Source organism: Camelus dromedarius, chromosome 6, assembly GCF_036321535.1.
Source record: "Camelus dromedarius isolate mCamDro1 chromosome 6, mCamDro1.pat, whole genome shotgun sequence".
Classification (NCBI taxonomy): Eukaryota; Metazoa; Chordata; class Mammalia; order Artiodactyla; family Camelidae; genus Camelus; species Camelus dromedarius.
The window spans coordinates 23,728,507-23,747,256 of record NC_087441.1 but is presented as its reverse complement, the minus strand read 5'-3'; the positions used below and the strand labels follow the sequence as shown (position 1 = coordinate 23,747,256).

At 47.6% G+C, this 18,750-nt stretch overlaps 1 protein-coding gene across 4 annotated transcripts; it reads right to left on the bottom strand.

Moving 5' to 3' along the window:
• Window positions 1–11,526: 11,526 nt before the first annotated feature.
• On the bottom strand, window positions 11,527–17,769 carry OLIG3 (oligodendrocyte transcription factor 3). 4 transcript variants are annotated; one of them, XM_064487113.1, is made up of 3 exons: window positions 17,453–17,769; window positions 15,895–16,031; window positions 11,527–13,416 (listed from the first exon to the last, which is right to left on the bottom strand). In XM_064487113.1, exon 3 carries the CDS (start codon window positions 13,395–13,397, stop codon window positions 12,627–12,629), a length of 771 nt encoding a protein of 256 aa, XP_064343183.1. In that variant the 5' UTR covers window positions 13,398–13,416; window positions 15,895–16,031; window positions 17,453–17,769; the 3' UTR covers window positions 11,527–12,626. The 4 variants fall into 4 exon arrangements, with proteins under 4 accessions (XP_064343183.1, XP_031312281.1, XP_031312280.1 ...); XM_031456421.2 differs by having other exon boundaries at window positions 11,527–13,413; XM_031456420.2 differs by lacking the exon at window positions 15,895–16,031.
• Between the last annotated feature and the right edge of the window lie 981 nt (window positions 17,770–18,750).

The window sequence follows — 18,750 nt, the reverse complement described above, 5'->3', positions numbered from 1 at the left end:
CATGGTGGGAGACCTGGTGGAGACTAGCCTGGAGCCAAAGACCTTGCTGTGGACAATTCATTGGTCCAGATGCTCTCTGTCCACAGCCCGCCAGCCCCCAGCTGATTGTGAAGCAGCTGAAGCCTGAGATGAGGTTTGGGATTGCTAGCTATCTCTCAGTGTTGCATGAACCACAGTGACCATCTTCCGGGATCGTATTTCTGAAACTGGCTGCTCCCATTAGTAAATCAGTAGCTATCCACTTATTCTTATCTACCTTCCACTGGCTCTCAAAGAATCACAGATAATTAGAAAAGGAAAGAACCTTAAGAACATGTAATCTATCACCCTCATTTCACAGATAAAGAAATGGCTAGGAAGAGTTAAGTGTGTGAACTCAGGTCACACAGCTCTGCTGGAACAGAACTGGCACCAGAATCTTCTTCTCTTGACTCCAAACAGTATTCCCTCAGCCAGTAATTGTTCAGTGTCTCTATTGTTCAGGCCCCTGGTCCTAGTGTTTAAGGAAATGTAGAGAAGAATAAAGAGACAGTCTGATCTTGGAATTAAATTCTTAATTATGTAATCTCTCTATAAGGAAGCTTTGTTGGGGCAAGGGTTGAGTCTTCCTTTACTGATCATCAGGTATCAGTCAGGTTTCTCCAGAGAGAGAGTATATATATATATATATATATATATATATATATATATATATATATATATACTTTACATATATATATATATGTAAAGAGAGAATGAAAAAGAGAAAGAGACTTTTTTTTAAGGGATTGGCTCATGTGATTGCTGGGGCTGCTATGTCTGAAATCTGTAGGGCAGGCAGCAGGATGGAAACTCATGCAGGCTTTCTATGTTACAATCTTGATGCAGAATTCCTTCTCTAAGAAACCTCAGACTTTGCTCGTAAGGCCTTCAACTGATTAGATAAGGCCCACCCACCATGGAGCATAACCTCCTTTATTTAAAGTCAACTGACTGTAACTGTTACTCACATCTACAAAATATCTTCCCAGCAAACAGCTGGACCCAGTAGCCTCACCAGGTTGTCACATAATATTAACCATCCCACATCTCCAAATGTCCAACCCACATGTGCTTCTTGGCAACTGGCTCCTTCTTACCTCTGCAGCATCATGTCTTGCTTTACTCCACTCTAACTCCACTCACACAAAGGATTCCTACTCTCCAGTTGCACCAAAATGTCTTTCCAAGCCCTGCTGCATTTTTGCTTCTGGACATTTTTCTGTTGTTGCCTGTTGCCCTACCTCCTCATCTGGCTCACAGTTCATCTGGACTTACCCTTCCACAGGGTTAAATGCTGGGGACTGCTGTCAAACCCGCTAGCATAGTCATAAACATACTGCCTTGCTATTGGCTTTATTAGTTTCCCCACTGAGCTATAAGCTTTCTGAGTGTGGACAGCACATCCTTTTTATTCCCTACTTCACCCTCAGAACCTAGTACAGTGCCCAGAGCCAGGCAAGTTTCATTGAATGATTGAACGACAAGAGCAAAAATATTGCCAGGACCCTCTAGAAATAAGACCTTGCTATGCAGGTGGCAAAAGCTGTTAGGGAGGGTTGGACAAGAGCAGTCTTATGTAGGTTGCCATCAACAGGCTAAAGAAACAGATCAAAAGGATATTCATGAACACATAGGACAGCTTTTGGCAGCACCAGCTGTGGAATAAGACAGTACAGAGTTCTAAATGCAGCTGTATCATTTATTGACTGGACACCCTTTCCAGTTACTTAACCTAACCCTTACTCTCCTCACCTGTAGAAGGGTGCTACAACACTCTCCTGCCAGATTACTTAGAGAATTCAATGAAATAGCAATCACGTTACTCATTAAATGGAAGCAACTATTATTATAACACACAGAAATGGAGCAGTCAGGGTAGAAAGACAACTCTTAATTTTATCCAATTAAATTACAAAGTTGCTTTCCACTCCAAAAAGCATAACTGATAAAATCCCTTACCCCAATGTAGCTATAGTTTTTTTTAAATAGAAATAAATGTATGTAGACTTAAAGATCTGATTCAGACTTTGCGATTTTGTATCATATGATTGTGAAATCTCATCATTGGAAGGGCAACTGAAGTTAATCTGATACAAATACCCATCCAAATCTTAGCTCTCTTCCACAACATTTCTCGTTGATTGATGCCCCAAATGTCCTTTCTGCACACATTATATTCCAGACATTACATTGGGTGAACAGTACCATCGTGGCCCTGCCCAATAGGGTTCACATTCCAGAGAGAGGACAAGCAAATGGTTCCAGGTGGTCTGTGCTGTGAAAGGAAAGTACTTTGGGTTGTGGGAGCATGTGGGAGGGGTAGCCACCACTGGTCCAGGCTCCCCAGGGAAGCTGGGAAGTGAAAACTGAATATGAACAGCTAAGCAAGGGGGAGTGAGGGGTGCAGAGCAAGTGTTCCAGGCAATGGGGCCAGTATGTGCCCAGCTTGGAAGTTTGAAAGAGCCTGTACAAGTTTGAAAGGCTTCTATTTAGATTCAAATTCACCTGCAAAAAGGATGAGCAGGAAGTTCCTCCTTGAGAAAAATTTCTACTGCCTACTGTGTAAGACACTGGGCAGCAGGTATGTAATGATGTGCAATATATAATGGAATGACAAGCACTATCTCTGTGCCTTTATAATTAGGAGGGAACTCACTTCTAAGCCCAGAGTAATGAGGCACTAAACTGCTTCAAATAGGGAGCCAGAAAGCCTGAGAATTCCCAACCACAATTATTAGTTTTGTGGTTGAGGAAGTAGAGTGAAAGAATAAGAATATTACAATAACTCTAAGAGACCTGCATATACACATATCTCTTCTCCCTCTGACACTCCAGAACCTAAAGGAATAGGTGATAAAAAATCTTGATTTGCATCACATTTTTAAAAAATCATTATTCTATTTGGCTTAGAATGTATTCAGTTTGGAGACAAATATGACCATTTTGTGAAAAATTTATTCTCTTTGGATTCACTTTACCACATACTAAGACATAGTACTAAGTCATAATAACATAATACTAAAATCTATTAACAGTATACTGATAGTGGCAGAGAAACAGACCAATATACCAGTGGTACAGAGTAGAGAGTTCAGAAAAAGACTCATGAATATATGGGAACTTAATGTAAGATAAATTTCCACCACAAATCAACAGGGAAAGGACAGATTGTGTAGCAGACAATGCTGGGAAAATTGAGTACCTTATATAGAAAAAAGAGCATGAAACACAAAATTAAGATATTAGGCTGGGAGACAGTTGTTATAGCTAAAACTTTCAATATCTAAACTGTACAAGGAACTCTTAAAAAACAAAAAGACAGACAACCTGATAGAAAAATGAGCAAGGGATATTGGATATATATCTCCCGAGAGGAATTTGTGGACAGGTACAAGAGAAAACATATACATAAAGATTTTCATTGCACTATTATCATGGTAAGGTGCTACAGGGAAGCCAAGTTTTGTCACAAGGGAAATGAGAAATGAAATGCGATCGTCACACAGGATGGAGTCCTCAGCAGGAGTCAAAAGTAGGGAACACTACATACGTGCAACTAGTAGATAAGTAAGTCCTGGAGACCTAATACACAGTGCAGTGATTATAGACAACAAAATGGGGTATCATAAACTTGCTAAATGACTAGATCTTAATTGTTCACAACACTAGAAGAAACAATAATTATTGGACAGGCTAGAGATGTTAACTGTTGCTACAGGAGCAATCATTCTGCCCTCTTCTCCAGCCACTCTTCAGTATTGCCAGCATCAACCATGCCAGGACCAGCACTGCATTTGGTTGGGTTTAAATAAAATTGTTGCTTCCAAAAGAATATATTAATTCTCTCCATCTTAAATATATTCCAAAAAGATTTTACTGTTAGTATTTCCCTTCACATTATAGCTCCTTAGTAATTTTTTTTTACTGAGATTTAATGTTTACTGTGAAAATTAATGTGCACGTTTCTCAGTGTTTTCTATTTAAAAACTTGCCCATATCAGTAATGATGAAAAGTTACCAGTTGTAAGTCAGTGTACTCTGTGGCCCTATAGAGATCAAATGTCTCAATCAAGAGCCTGGAAAACAACACTCCACAAGTAAAGGAAATGCTAGAAAATCAACTACATAAGAGTGAAAAAAAAAAAAAAACCAAAAAACTGATCCAAAACAAAATGCCTCAGTATATTAATTTCTTCAAAGGAGAAAAAGAGGAACTAACCTACCTATTTCTGCATTGCATGGTCAGTCAGTCAGTATAATTTGTAAAACTACTTTATTCAGTCTTGGAGTCTAATTGATTCATAACATAATTCTAGTAAAAATTGGAAACAAATTGTTTCCCCTACTTCTAGTTTTCCCCAGGGACTATTAGCAAGGGGAATGGTGTCTCATTTTTCATGTTTGTCTGTTAGTTATATACTTATATACAGGAAGTCAGGACCGTGCGGACATCATTGACCAGACAGGCAAACATGGCCTTTTCTATGGGTTTTATTGAAAGGAACGACACTATTTGAGCTACTCAGGTTACACTATCTGTTACTCTGTGTCTGGATTCTGTTTCTCGTATAAACTGGGATGAACAGTCAGCAGTACACAAAACCAAAACAAAAGTTCTGCCTTGATTGGGAGTCAAGCTGAGTTTAAATGATGGATATCTTTTTGGTTTACTAGATTTTTTTTCACTTTCCCAAAAGAGAGAAAAGTGTGTCCTTGCCCTCATTCTATATGAAACACAATTACAGGTACATTTTAATGCCAATCACCTTTGAGCTAGCCTCTTCCATGATTATAATGATTAACTCATGTACCAAGCAGGGTCCAGTCAACTGTGGCAAGGAAGGCAAAGGTTGGCCTACATCAACACTTGACTCTTAAGGGTCACTTCCTTAAAAAGTGATGTTGGATGTGCCACACTATGTAGTTTGACAGACTCCTTCTATTATTGCTTAGCTCCAAACTAATTTTCAAAGCAGATCATATCCACATCTTGATCATTTTCATGATCCATCTCTTTTGATGCCATATTTAATCTTTCTGTAATGTTTCCTTTCAATGCATCCACAAAGGGTAAATGCACATCAGATTAATGTAGATGTATGACTAAAACATTATGCTATATGCCAGAAATTGATACAACATTGTAAACTGCCTATACTTCAATAAAACAAAAATAAAACAAAAGCCCAGTATTTTCCCAATTAATGTAGACCATGCGTGTTTTCTTTCTTAAAGACATGCTTTCAAATTGAATTTTTCAGCTTAACTACCTCTGGTGCCAAATTAACTGGATTATTGCTCAGTTTTGCTTGGGTTTAAGTGGAGCATTTTCACTTCTGAATTTCAGAAATATGCTTAATTGCAGGAGGGAGTTGTCACCTTACAGGTGTGAAAAAGTTACAGAGAATAATAAGCCAAATCTCTCTCCTGTATTTTGATTCTCTGCATTGCACTTTTTTACTACAATATTCAAATTTGTCTTCTTAGGTTTAAATCATTAATAAAGAAACAACTGGAAAAGACTAAGCCAAAAATGTATTAAATGATGAAACAAACTGTAATTAGTACAAAAGAAGACTGGCTCAAAGAAATACAGTCAGAGTCTCAAATAAAAAGGAAAGAAATTTGACACAGGAGGATAAGAGGACAGAACAGTCAACCAAGCTCTTTTTTTTTTTTTTTTTTTAGATATATATATAAACTTTTGTTGAAGAACCCTTGGCCTCAAGTTTTAAAGGTTGCCGGAAGCCCCAAAGGAGCCCGCTCCCGGCTTCTCTGAGGATCCAGCAAAGATTCAACAATTGTACTCTGAATCTTTGTGTTCTAGGTAGGATTATTTATCAGGGATTTTGTTTTGTCTGGGTTTTGAATGGTCCAGCCCCAGCTGTACATTTGGGGACAGACCACAACTTCAGTCAACAGAGGGTCTGCAGCAATCCTTTCGGAAGCTTCCCTCCCCCTGCGGGGATGGAGTAATTAACAGACCATTAAGTCAATTCTGCTTTATTGAGGGGGATACCGTGCAGGTCACTTCTTTGAAAACTTTTGTTCTTGAAGGAAATTACAGGATTGTTTTACGTTTAGAACACAGTCTGGTGAACTCAGGAGCTGAGAGGCAAGCTTCTGTAGCTCAGGGACCTACGGAGCCAAGGAGGATAATGTCTCTAATCCCATTAAAAAAAGATTTCTCCCAACCTCCTCCCTCTTTTATTTATTTCTTTTCTTTTAAAAACCAGTTAAAAGAAAAACGATTTGCTCATTTGGTAATAACTAATGGGGACATGAATTACAGAGATGCCCCAGACTGAAGTTTATCTCAGTATCAATAAATCTCTAAACAACTGCGATGAAACAAAGTACTGCCACCATTGCTTCTTTTTATTTCCATATTAATCAAAGGCATCTGCTCCTGTCCTCTGTCTGGTAGAGGGAATGGGCAGTGAGTTTTCCAACTTCTGAAAAAGCCTCTGGAAGGCGGGCTTGCAGCACCCATGTTTTGTGGCCAGTGGAGTTTTTACCTTAGGACGTAGATGACCTGTGTTTTCCTGCTAGGGTCTAAGGACCCTGGGGGAGGGGGAGGGGCCATTTCTTATGCATTTAAATGTCCCACTTCTCTGCCTGTTTTGTTCATTTTTCTCCGGTGTCCCTCACAGTGCCTGGCACATCGAAAGCACTCAAGAAACTGTGGTTGCTGAAGTGGAGGAAGATTAAGAGAAATTCCAAAAGAAATAATCTTAAGGCTTACATTGCTCCGAGTGCAGTAGAGCGCTGTTTATTTATGGGTTCAGAGGATGCTGCGAATTTCCTTGTCCTTTCTCAGAGTGTATGGGAGGGAAGGGGCGGTTGAATAATCAGAACTAGAAGAGAGTCTTCATAACATGTGCTTGCTCCAACCTCAGTTTCCTCCCGTGGAGCTGAATATCCTGCCTATAGTAAAAATGTGTCCTCAGCGCCGGCACCGCAGCTCAGCAGGACACGGGGGCGCGGGTGGGCGTGGGGTGGCTCTCGGAACCTAGCTTCTGGAGTTTTCCAGGTCCAAAGGGGATGAAGGATTGACAGGCCGCATCTCACACGTAAACTGTGGCGCCCCCAGGATCTGGCCCAGGCTCCTGTACTCCGAGGTGTCGGTCGCAGACCAGAGAGAAAAACCAGCATGGATCAAGTCCTGGCCAGACAGAACCCCCACATTTTCGGGGGCAGCTATCCCAGGTTGCTTCGCAGACCCTTTCGCGCCGCGCCTTCCATGCCCTCCTCAGGCAAGACACACCCAACCACTCCGCTTCCACCGGAACCCCAGGCTCCCGCCCAGAGCGCCCGGATCAGCACATCCCTCCCTCTCGGCTCCCTGGAGCATGAGCCCCAGCAGGTCCCGTTCCCCCCTTCCTCCTCGGGCGTGTAGGGCTTTCTTTCCGAGTGTCGCCTGCGGGGACGAAGTCCTCACTTTGTTGTCAGAGCCAGGGGACAAGGTCGGGTTGGATTAGAAGCAGAGGCTCCGCGCCAGAGGCTGTGGTTCGGGTCAGCCTAGGGGAGACAGGCGGCCGGGTCCTCCGTGAGGTCCTCGGCGAGAAACGCGGCTGGGGAAGCCGTAGCAGCCGGGGCCACCCTGGGCCACCCTGGCCGACACGGACCTGACCTCCTTAGCAAAGTGTCACCGCGGGGCTGGGCGTGGGGGCGCAGGGAACACAGACGAAAGAGCGCGCCCGAACGCTCGGCTCGAGTTGGGATTTGTTTGTTACTCTTGTTTTTTCTTCCACCCACTTTCCATAAACGCTTAGGTATTTCGAGGCTCTTTGCAAATGTCTGCGCTGTCTGGATTGGGCCTTGCTCCGTGATGTCCCTCTCCAGTGCATCTTCCTTTGTCGTCTGCGCCCCGGCTTCTTTGAGCCTGCGGGGAGCACAGCCAAGAGTTGGAGGTCAGGTCGAGGAGACGGAAGCTTCCCACCAGACGCAGCCAGAATCGCCGGACCCCCGGCTCCGCGCTAAACTGCAGTCTCCGCACCGACTCGCTCCGAGTTAGACCCCAGAGCCAGAGGCGAGGTGCTGGGCCAGTTTCTGCGGAGCTGGATACGGACCCGCGCCCAACTCCTCTTTCCTGACCGCCGGGTGCAGAGGATGGAAGGAGGGGCCGCGCACCCAGAGGGTGGGCACCGAAAGGAGGGCTTTGGGGCCCCGGTGATCACCAAAAGTGGCTCCCCTGCTTTTCTCCTCTTGGTTCCCCGCACCTCACCTTCTCCGGCCCCCTGGCAGCCCCGCGACCGCAGTGTCCCAGGGAAGGTTTCATTAAAAACGGACACAATTAAACAGTGACTGCAGACCCGAACCTTCAGAGTTTGCTTCTTCTCAGCTATTTATAAGGAAAGTAGGTGCATGCGAGGCTCGGAGATTCACAGGGGTGGGGAGGGAGGGGGCACTCGTTCTCCCGCAAGTTTGCCTAGAGGTGGGGATGGAAGGTGCAGGTGCATCCCGCTCGCCAAGGCCCCTCCCGTGGCCTATTTCTTTCCAAAGACACTGTTCGCGCCCTTCTGCTGCGGCAGCTCCTCTTGCTTCGCTATCTGAGCGTGAGGAGCCTGGACCAGCCAGTCCTGAAGAAGCCACGCAGGACGAAGCTGCAAGATTGCCGAGGCTCGGCAGAGTCAAGGCCCCGAGGTCTGGCCCGGCCCCACCGGCAGTCGAGCGGCAGGCGGAGCATCAGCGGGGAGACCCAAGAAGGTAGCCTCCTGCGCCCTCGAACATGGGAGACAGGCAGGGGAGACAGGAGCCCGAAGGTTCTAGAAGGGATCAGAAAAGTGCAGTTAATTCTGTTAGCTGAGCAAGGTGCTCGGAGAATCCATGGTCCTCCTTGAGGGAAGGGTTTTTTTGCATTTTCTGCTAAGGGCACTACCAGCGGAGGCGATGTAACTGTTCGACCCTGCAGCTTGTCAAAAAAAAAAAAAAAAAGTTTGAGGCCTCCTCCTCTCAGAGTTAGGGAACCTTGAGCTTCATACATAGGCCAACTCTGGCTGCCTCTCCCCGCTGTTTTTTGGGACATAAACCCAAGGCCCCAGAACCCCAGGGACAAGGGAGAGGGTCTCTAGGAGCAAAGGTCTAGAGGCCCCTGCCAAACGCCAGCCTGCGGTTCCTTTTCCAAGTGTGACTTTCCACCCCTCTTTAAGTTCAGTCGCCGGCTTCAAGGGCACCGCAAAGATTCTAGTCTAGGTTTCTCAAGATATCTTTGCCCAAGAGATTCTCACCGTCCTTTTAAATGTAAAGCCACATTTGTTATTATTCCACGTTTATTGTGAAATGAAGGGATAGTTGTCATGTTTCTAGCTTGAATTTGAAACTGCTTTAAACTTGAAAACTTTGGAGAAAGTGGCATATTTGCAATGAAAAAAAATCCGGCCAAGAATACATTCTCACTCTCACAGTCATGTACTCTTGTTTCTGGCATCAGTAAATGGAGAATTTAACTGGAAATGCAAGTAAGAGTCGCCTAGAAAGTCACATTTCCAAGTGGGACAGCCTACACCTGGGCAAGGCCCTTCTGGTGGAGGCCAGTGGGGATTGTTCCTTCCCTAATAAGTTTAGAAACTCCAGGCAACCTAGCTCCCAAATCACCTTTCCTCTGGGACGCCTGTCTTGTTCTTAAAGGAATCCTATCTCCTGGTCTGTAGGCCAAAGGAATTTTTGAGACCAGAGAAGAGACAGTCCAGTCTAGGGGACCTGCTCAAAACTGGAAACAGTGTCTCTTTTCCGCCTCAGTTGGAGAATTTGGGATAGAATTCCCTGGGCACAGTTCTCCCAGGAGAGTGAGCCACACAGCCCTTTTTATTGATGGCAGGAGGTAACTCAAGGGATTCCTCCTCTCCCAGCAGCACAACCTCAAAAGCCACCACTCCCCTGATATAAGGAGCTGGCCTTATTTCTCTCTTGCTCAATTTAAGCTCCAACTCTAGAGAAGAGATGAAGCCAGGGGTCAGGACTCCATCTTTCCCCAGGACCAGGGCTTTAAAGACAATACTGAGAAGAAGCAAGTGGCTGAGGGGAAAGCCATTTTCCTGATTGATGAAACTTCTTCCTCCCCTCCCTCTTCTAAATAATAAACTCACAGGGAAAGGCTGGAGGGCTGCCTTGTGTTGGTTTCAAATAAATCCTCAACAGCTCTTGCCTCACCCAGAGAAATGAATCACCCTTGGGAAACATGATTATTCCCCCATTTGTCTGCCTAAAACCAGGGGAAATAAGCACCCTCTGCTGTAGACCCTCCCTTAGGTCTTTCTCCCTGACAGTGGGGAAGCTGAGAGGAAAACGAGATGGAGGAGAATGAGTGAAATAGAACTAGGACCCTCAGAGATGCCCTCCCAGAGAGGGGTAGCACTGGCAGGTGGGGGGGGGGACCGAGGAAGGAGAGGGTGGATGCTTCCTAGAAGTACTGTCTATGCTGGATCCTGGAGAAAGACAGTTCTATTGCCTAGTGGTGGAAAGCCTGCCTCCCCTTCTCAAAGGGGAGCCTAAGCTTCAGCCGAAAGGAAGGTGATGTTACATTTAAAATAGAGGCAGTTTTGGGGGTGGCAGGTTCAACCAGGTTTCCATTATCCTTAATGGGAAATATGAACACGTGCTGTTGGAGATATCACTGGAGCTTGATTTCTTGTCCTCTGTAAAAGGGTAAACAAAATCTTCTTGCGGGATTACTTTTGCTTATACAAACTATTTGGAAATGTTATGGGGTGGGAAGACAGAAAAATCATCGATTAAAACAACTTCTGTTTTAGCTATCATTTATGTAGAAGGCTTTTCTCTATCCCCCCATCACATAACACTTGCAAAGAGTTTGTATTCCTCTGATGGGAGCTGCAATCTTCTAAGGGAGGAAAGAAGAGAGAATTCCCACTATAAATCTGGAGATGCTGAGATAGGTTGGTCATTGGTCTCACTCTGAGCTCATCTTAAAAAGCAAGAGGCCTCCCCTATCTCTGAGGAGCCTGCTGCCAAGGGGCATTCGATTATTATTTTAAGGTCCCCCTTTGTTGATTTTTAAAACATACATTGGATTTTAACCTGTTTTTTTTTTAAGCCACACAGTTAATTTAAAGTGAAAAGAAGTTAACTTACTGCTTCATTGTCATGTGTTGCCAACACAGCCAGAGCATTCACCACTCTGCCACTCATTTCTTGTCACTTTGGGTTTCCAGATCACTTTTTAAAAAAATCTCAATTGCTGAGTTTATGAAACTCTGATTACTGTGGAGAAATAAGGAGCTCAAGTATCACAAAACTACTAACATGGGCAAGACCCCCATTTGAAGGACTTTGAGTTGTAATAATTAACACCAATTTATCTGACCTCTTTACCTGTAAATGACCAGAGAAAACTCTTCGAGTATGCCCACCCACCTAAATCTCTCACCACTTGGGTCCGCACATTCCTTACCCACTAACCCCATCTTCAGAAATTTTAGGCAAAGGCAAAGCCAGGATTTAAAGGTTCTTTTTTATTTGAAACCTCATCCAGAAACACTGGTTATTAATAAATATATCATAGTTATCAAGAATATATAAAAAATAAAGACAGGTCTTGTCTTTGAAGCCCTAACAAAATATTTCAAGCAAATGTTCAGGAAAATTAAAAAAAAAAAAGCACCCCTCCCCAAATGAGATAAGTTTTCAAAGCTGATGCTGGAGAGAGCCAACCCCGCATGCAGATAACTGAGCAAGGTGGGGGGGGGGGGGCAAGCTAGTAGAGGGAGCCCAAGCTCTTGCAATAGCGGGCCCCTGAAACAGCCCAGGAAGGTTGGGAAGGGAGTTTGAAGGAGGTGGGGTGGGGGAGAAGCACATGTGCGTGAGTTTGGGTCTTTGCACTCTGCCCCCTTTTTCATTTCCTACAACCACAGACAGATATATGGGGTACTTCGGAGAATTCACTAATAAATCCTTGTTACAAGGAAAATGGCATTACGGCCTGCACAACATGTTTAGACGAGATTCATTTAGAAGCGTGCATGCACTCTTTCGACCTACACTGCGTCTTAAGGAAAACCCCCGTGAGAGATGTCATGCCCTGGACCGGAGGTGAAATTTAAAACGTGAGTCTTGATTCTCTCCCTCCCCGCACATTGTCTCTAGAAGAACAACCGTGGAGAGGGTAGACAATCAAAACTGCATCCATCTCAAAGAAATATTTACATTTCTCTCGACAAAAGGGATGTTGATTTTTTCTAAGGTGAGAACACAGAGCCAGAGAAAGCCAACTCTAAAGTCCCTTCGCAACTTTTTAACTACACCGACCCCGTCTTTACACAACAAATGCAGTTTTGACAAGAGCACATGGCAGTGAGAAATACTGGCGCGGCATGGAGAAAAGAAGCATGCATGCAAGACATACGACGTCTGGTTCGAGTCCCCCTTCGCTACCACTTAGAAATTGCAGTTTGATTTTAGTCCTTTCCCTCTGCGTGTCAAGTGGGGTCTGAGATCTCTCAGACGGTGTGAGAGGCCTCGGCGCCCCGCGTACCCGCTCTGCAGCCGGCCGTGCGCCCAGCCTCCCTCTTCCCTCCCGGCCCGGCACCTCTACCCCTCCCGCCGCCGCTCTCCCCTCATCCTCCGCAGCCGGGAGGGCCTGCTGCTCACTTGAGCAAGTCCTTGGACTCGGCCGACAGCCGGGCCATGTTGGCAGTGGAGAGAGCAGACAGGTGCGGTGGCGGCGGCATCTGGCAGATGGTGCAGGGGCAAGGCAGGCCGGCCCAGTGCTGGAAGCCACTGCCCAACTGCAGTGCGGGCGGAGTGGAAGGCGCTTTGAGCAGCGAGTGCGGAGGCCGGATGGTGCCGATGGCGGGCAGAGAGGCGGCGGACAGCGGTGACGAAGCATTGCCGGACGAGAGCGCGCCGCCCAGGATGGGGTGCACCGGGTGCACGGCGTTGGCGGCGTGCGCTGGATGGCCGGCCGAGTGGCCCACGCTCCCGCAATGGAAGGCCGAGTGGTGGCCCCCGTAGATCTCACCAACCAACCTCTTCATCTCCTCCAGGGAGCTGGTGAGCATGAGGATGTAGTTTCTGGCCAGCAGGAGAGTGGCGATCTTGGAGAGCTTGCGCACCGAGGGCCCGTGAGCGTAGGGCATGACCTCGCGCAGCCCGTCCATGGCGAGGTTCAGGTCGTGCATCCGCTTGCGCTCCCGTCCGTTGATCTTCAGCCGCAATTGCTGTAGGTCCTGCTCCGACAGCTGCTTCTTGATTTTGTACTTACTGCTCTCGCCCGCGGCCTTGGCACCGGCCCTCGAGAGGCTTTCCCCCGGCATCTTCTGAACCATGTCGCTCTGCGTGGACGAGACCGAGTTGAGACGGCTCTCCTGGTGGTGGTGATGGCGGTGGTGGTGGTCCCTCAGATACATCTCATCCATGTCCGGAGATGAAGCTCTGCTGGAGACAGAGCTCGAATCAGAATTCATTTTATTACAGGGGATGCGGCCCTACTGCGCGGAGGCTTTAGGCGGGAAATTAAAGAAAATCTTGAATTAAAAAAAAAAAAGGCTGCACAGCCCAGCAACCCACTTCTCAGCAGCAAGACGTGAGAAGAAAAGCTGAGGCACTGTCTTTCCCTTCCTTTCTCCCTCCTCACTCCCCTCTGTCTGGTTTGGCTGTTTCCTGGATAGCTAGATGGTGTGTGCTTGAACTAACCTCACGCTGAAAAAGAGGGGCTTTTATAGAGCTGTGGTGGAGAAAAGAGACAAAAGGAACCCTCCTATCTATCCTGAGCTGGTTAGGATGACGTGCCATCATTCAGGGCGGTGCGCTTTGCTGTCCCATTTAGCAAGGATTCCTATTCATATTCATTGTGGGGCCGCCCTGGGACACCTCTGCTCAGAACCGCTAGGAGCCCCCAGGCACAAAACCTTCTGATTGACACACTCACCGCTCCAACTCACGCCTTCTGGATTTTTTTTTTTTTTAAACTTTCCTCCACCCCATCCCCTCTTTCTAATTTCCCTAACCAAATCACACCTAAAGGAACCGAAGGATAGGAAGGAATGGGGGCCAGGCGCTTGGCGGAGATTCCTCTGGGTTTGGAAAGTCGAATTGAAACATTCTGTCTTCCCTTTCACAGCTACTCCCAAGCTTTGGAAAAAGTGGGCAAAAGAAGTCTCTATGGAATGATTTTAAGGACAGAGATGCGGATGAGGGCAGGTTCAGCGCGCGGGGGTTGGGGGTGGGGGTGGGAGGGGTTGCCTGTCCACGTGCACTGCCTGAAGTTTTTGTTTGTTTGTTTGTTTGTTTTTCATTAGGTTTCTTTTCCTAAACACTGACATTGTGTTCATTTTGTTTACTGGGCCCTCTGGTGTGATTTTAATGGGATATCCATCTCTGATGACGGGTTTACCCCTGACACGGGATGGTTCTCTTGCTTTTTATATCTACTCTTTCGCTTTGAAAAACAGATTACTGAAAGAATTTCATTTTTACCCGATTCTGTAACTTCCTACATCTAGAACTGAGGAAACAAATCCTGGTGTTACAATAAGAGCCACTTGAGAAAGAGAGCAGAGGAAAAGTAGCCGAGGAGGCGGGGAGGTAGTTAAGGCTAGAACTCCAGAGATTGTTCCTGCTCTGGCTTCCCCACAGCCCCTGGACCCTGGCGCTAGCGAAAGATGGCCAGGAGGTCCCCGCCCGGAGCTCCGCTGGAGGGACTCTGGCCCCAGTGCGTGCGCACGGTGGGGGGGAATGAACATCTGCAGCTCAGCCACCCGACTAGGGAGGGTTGGTCCCTCGGGCTGAGGCCGCCCCAGGCGGGAGGTCCGGAAAAGCCGGAGCTGGAAGTCGAATAATAAACTACGTGTGTATGTGTGTGTGTGTGTGTGTGTTTTGGCAGCGTAAGGATCTGGAGAGCCCCTTGTGAGTGCGCTCGTGGGCACTGCGGTCCAGCGCACATTTGATTCTGGGAATAAAGAGAGGCCTGGAGTTTGGAGACTTCGGTTCCAGTGCGGAGGTCGGCGCCGATCTTTCTTCCCCCTTGCTGTGTTTTTGTCGGTCGGGGCTAGCTAAAAAGAGGGCGGGAAGGCAGAAATCCCCAGAGGGAGACAGCCCCGGAGGCGGCCTCTAGAAGAACCTGGGCCAGAGGAACCCGAGACAAATGCTAGGTTGTGGTATCAGGGTATCAGTATCGGGGTAGAAAGTGCAAAACCGAAAGAGTCGCGGAACTTCGAGCAGTTAGGGCCTCAGACTGCGCGTCAGAGTCACATCAAGTCCCCAGGACTCGAGAGGTAGAGGAGGCCTCACTTTGCCTTGACACAAATCCAGGTCCGGAGTTTGAACGCTCTGCGAGGCTGTGACTCTTTGACAGTCACGCCGCGAAAGCAGCACTGGCAGTACAAGCCGGATGGGGAGACGCAACGTTGGAATGGATGCTTTTTCTATACTGAAACTTGCTTCTCGGTAAAGAAAAAGAAAAAAGAAAAAAAGAAAGAAAGAAAAACAAGGAAATAGCCAACAATTCCTCATCAAGGCCAGGACCTTAGTGTTCTTGAAGACTGGATGCAAACCTCTTATCCTATCGCCTCCATCTCCATAGAAAGAAAGTTTCTTAAAACGGAAAATCCAAGAGATTCGATTGGAAATGGAAAGACTGATGTCCAAAAGCACTTCTAAAAGGAATGTTTCATAATTCACCAGACTCGCCCATGTACGCTCAGTGACATCCCCCGAGCTGCTTCTGAGCAAAAGAGCAAAAAGATTTCAGAACATCTGCATACATTCGGACACCGTCCCAGGTGATGGACGGAAGCTGGGGGGAGAGGCATGGTCCAGACCACAGCCTTTCTCGACTTTTCCGCTGATCAAGTGTGGGGGTGGAGGGAGGGGTGGACAGAAAGCAATCTCCAGGAGCAAAAGCGGCTTCCCCACCTTTGGGACAATGCACAGGTCCGGCCCTTGTCGTCTTCCAGAACCACCTTCCTGACCCTTGGGTATCGACTTCCGTCTTTCGCATACCCAAAGTGAGAATGCCGCACCTCAGTTTTGATTTCAGGAAGTAGCAAAATCTAGTTAAAGCAGAAGGGTTTCAAATGAAGGAGTAGAAAAATAATGCTACTTAAAGATATTTTACCTTTAAAAAATACCAATTTTTCTCAATTGACAATATGAAATAAAGTGTTATTAATAGAGAAGGTAAGGTTGCAGGGGAAAGAGGGAGTGGAGGAGGAGCAGACCTCCCAGGACAAACTGAGTGACTCACTTGGGGGCTGAAAAGACAGGGACCGGGTTCTGGGAGTCGGAACCGGAAGCCTCTATTCCTCCGCAGCCTTTCGACCCAGAGGGTGACGGATGCCGGCTTCGGCCAGCTCCGAGGGGGGCAGCGCTGGGCGAAGGGGCTCGGGGGCTTCTGCCTGCACCGACGAGACGCTTTAGACCCCAAAAAGGGTTTTTAGCTCCAGTAAACTCAGCAGTGCTTGGAACGGCATATCTGCGGTGTCCTGGTGGGAGGCCCTCGGTCGCATTCCGGGGCGCGTCCTTCCCTCCCTGGTCTCCCTCTGCTTTCCCCAAGGGTCGCTTTGTGTGAGTGTGGATTAGTTCAGGGTCCAGGGCCCCAACCCGGCAAGCACTTATAGCGAGGCCTTCCAGCAGTCCCAGACTCTCCTGGGGGCTTGTTCCCCATTCCCTAGCTCTTGGAAAAGAGGGAGAGTTGAGTAAAGGAGCCACGACTTTGCTCGCCATAAAATGGGTTGATAATCGCCAGGGCTCAGAAGGCAGAGATGCCCACCAGGCAGCGCTGGCGCTGCTCCTGCGCGCTTGCTTCGGGGAGTCGCTTTGGACTCTTGAGGGTTCACCCTCCCACGCGACTCCCTCACTCCCCGGGCTCAGCCCCTCCGGATAAGCCCCGAACCCGAGAAGGCGTAGTCTCGGAGCTCACGCGGGCAGCGGATAGATTTCTTTTCGGAGGGTTGTTTTTGCCATCTCCCACCCTCCGCGAGTGCAGGGAGGGGAGAGGAAGGGAGCCGGTGTTGGGCCGAGCCTGCAGCAGATCGAAGGGGCCTTAGCGCTTTGACCTTGGCCCTGGCCGGAGGCCCATTCACAGAGCTCAGACGGGCCGGGAGCGGCGCGAGCGAGCGGGCCACACCCCGCGCCCTGGCGGCCGCGGTGGGTGGCGGCAGGAAGCGGGGGGTCGTCCTCTGGCAACAGGTGCGTCCCAAGGCCCGCGGGCTGCTTCCCGTCAAGCAGTCTTGGCTCTGGGAAGAGCCTGTGAGTTTCTTAGCCTTTGCACAACACAGGAAAAGCAGCGGGTCGGCGTGGGGACCGGGTCGGAAGAACTGCCCAGGCTTCCCCGCGCGCTCCGGACACACGGCCTCAGTTCTGCAGCCCCAGACTGGACGCAGCCCCGGCTCCCGGGCATCGCGCGCTCCAGAGGCTTTGCGGCTCTTCCCGACCCCCTCCCATCTGCAGATTACCGGAGGCCTTGCCTTACCCGATGTCCGGTGCGTGCTGCTCGGTTCCAGACACCCACTGCTCCTCGGCTCCAGCCACCGAGTTCCTCTCCAGAAGCTGCCGCTCTGCCCGAGGCCGAGGAGATTTGGGCTCAGGAGCGACCCCCCTCTACCCTCACCTCTTCGTAAGAGTCCGGGGGTAAATGTCGCGTGGCTGACCTGCCAGGAGGCTGCTGTGAGGAGCTGGTCAATCAGCAACGTCCGCGGGCTTCTCTCGCTCAAGCCTCAAACTTGACCGGCAGAAACTTTGGCCGAGACCGAACGGCAGGAGGCTGCCCTGCGGGCTTCACCTTTTAACCCAACCCTTCTTCCAAAACAAAAGGGATAAAAGGGAAACCGAAATATCTCTAAAGATGCTCCGTCATGTGCAACCGGAGGAATAGCCTAAAAACTAGTTGACCACGGAGGAACTTCTCAAAAAGTAGTTTCTTTCTTTATCTGCTGAGTAAAACATTCACTTCACAACAATAGCAGTGGGGGCCGGGTCATTGAGGCTGTTAGGTTGATCAAAGAAGCCGTTCCAAAAAAAAAAAAAAAAAAAAAAAAAGAAAGAAAGAAAGAAAGAAAGAAAGAAAAAAGAAAAAGACATGTTTTTAAAAATTAAATGTCAACATAAATCGCAGCCAAGCAGGAATTATCTCCTTTCCCAGCAGCGCTTCCCGCGTGATGAAGTGTAGCCAGGGTGCTAGACTCGCAGCCCCCGCGGTCAGAGATGCTAAAATTGAAATCCTAGCAATTAAATAGGTGCTAGAAGGGCCCAAGAGGATGGAACTGGGCCGACTGACATGTTTTAGTTTTCTCTGTTTCCCCATGTTTTACATTATATCTCAAACCCTCATCATCTGCCCAGTATTTCTCTTCATCTTTTGAAAACCTGATTTTCATACAAGAAAAATTGCAGAAGTTGAAGGACGGCAGAATTTTATGAGGCGGCAGTAGCTGCTTTTCGCAATGTTGGATGTGAAATTGGAGGATGAGAGGAAGTCCCAGAATAGCAGAAAATGATGAAGTGCTAATTACATAAATATATAGACAAGTTAATACACTGGCAGAAGTAGAAGTTTGATTTTAATGATACATAAGCAGCAAGCCTGGCTAGAACTTACAGACTCATTATAATTATTTAAAGACCGACAAAAGTCAAAGGAGATATGAACTTCTGGGGCTTATTCGTAGGATTTTGCTCAATTAGTGAGCATACTTCAGTACTGCCTTTCTTTTTTCCCTCCTCTCTGGAAACACCTGCTCAATTGCCAAAACCTCTACTGAGTTTTCCTCC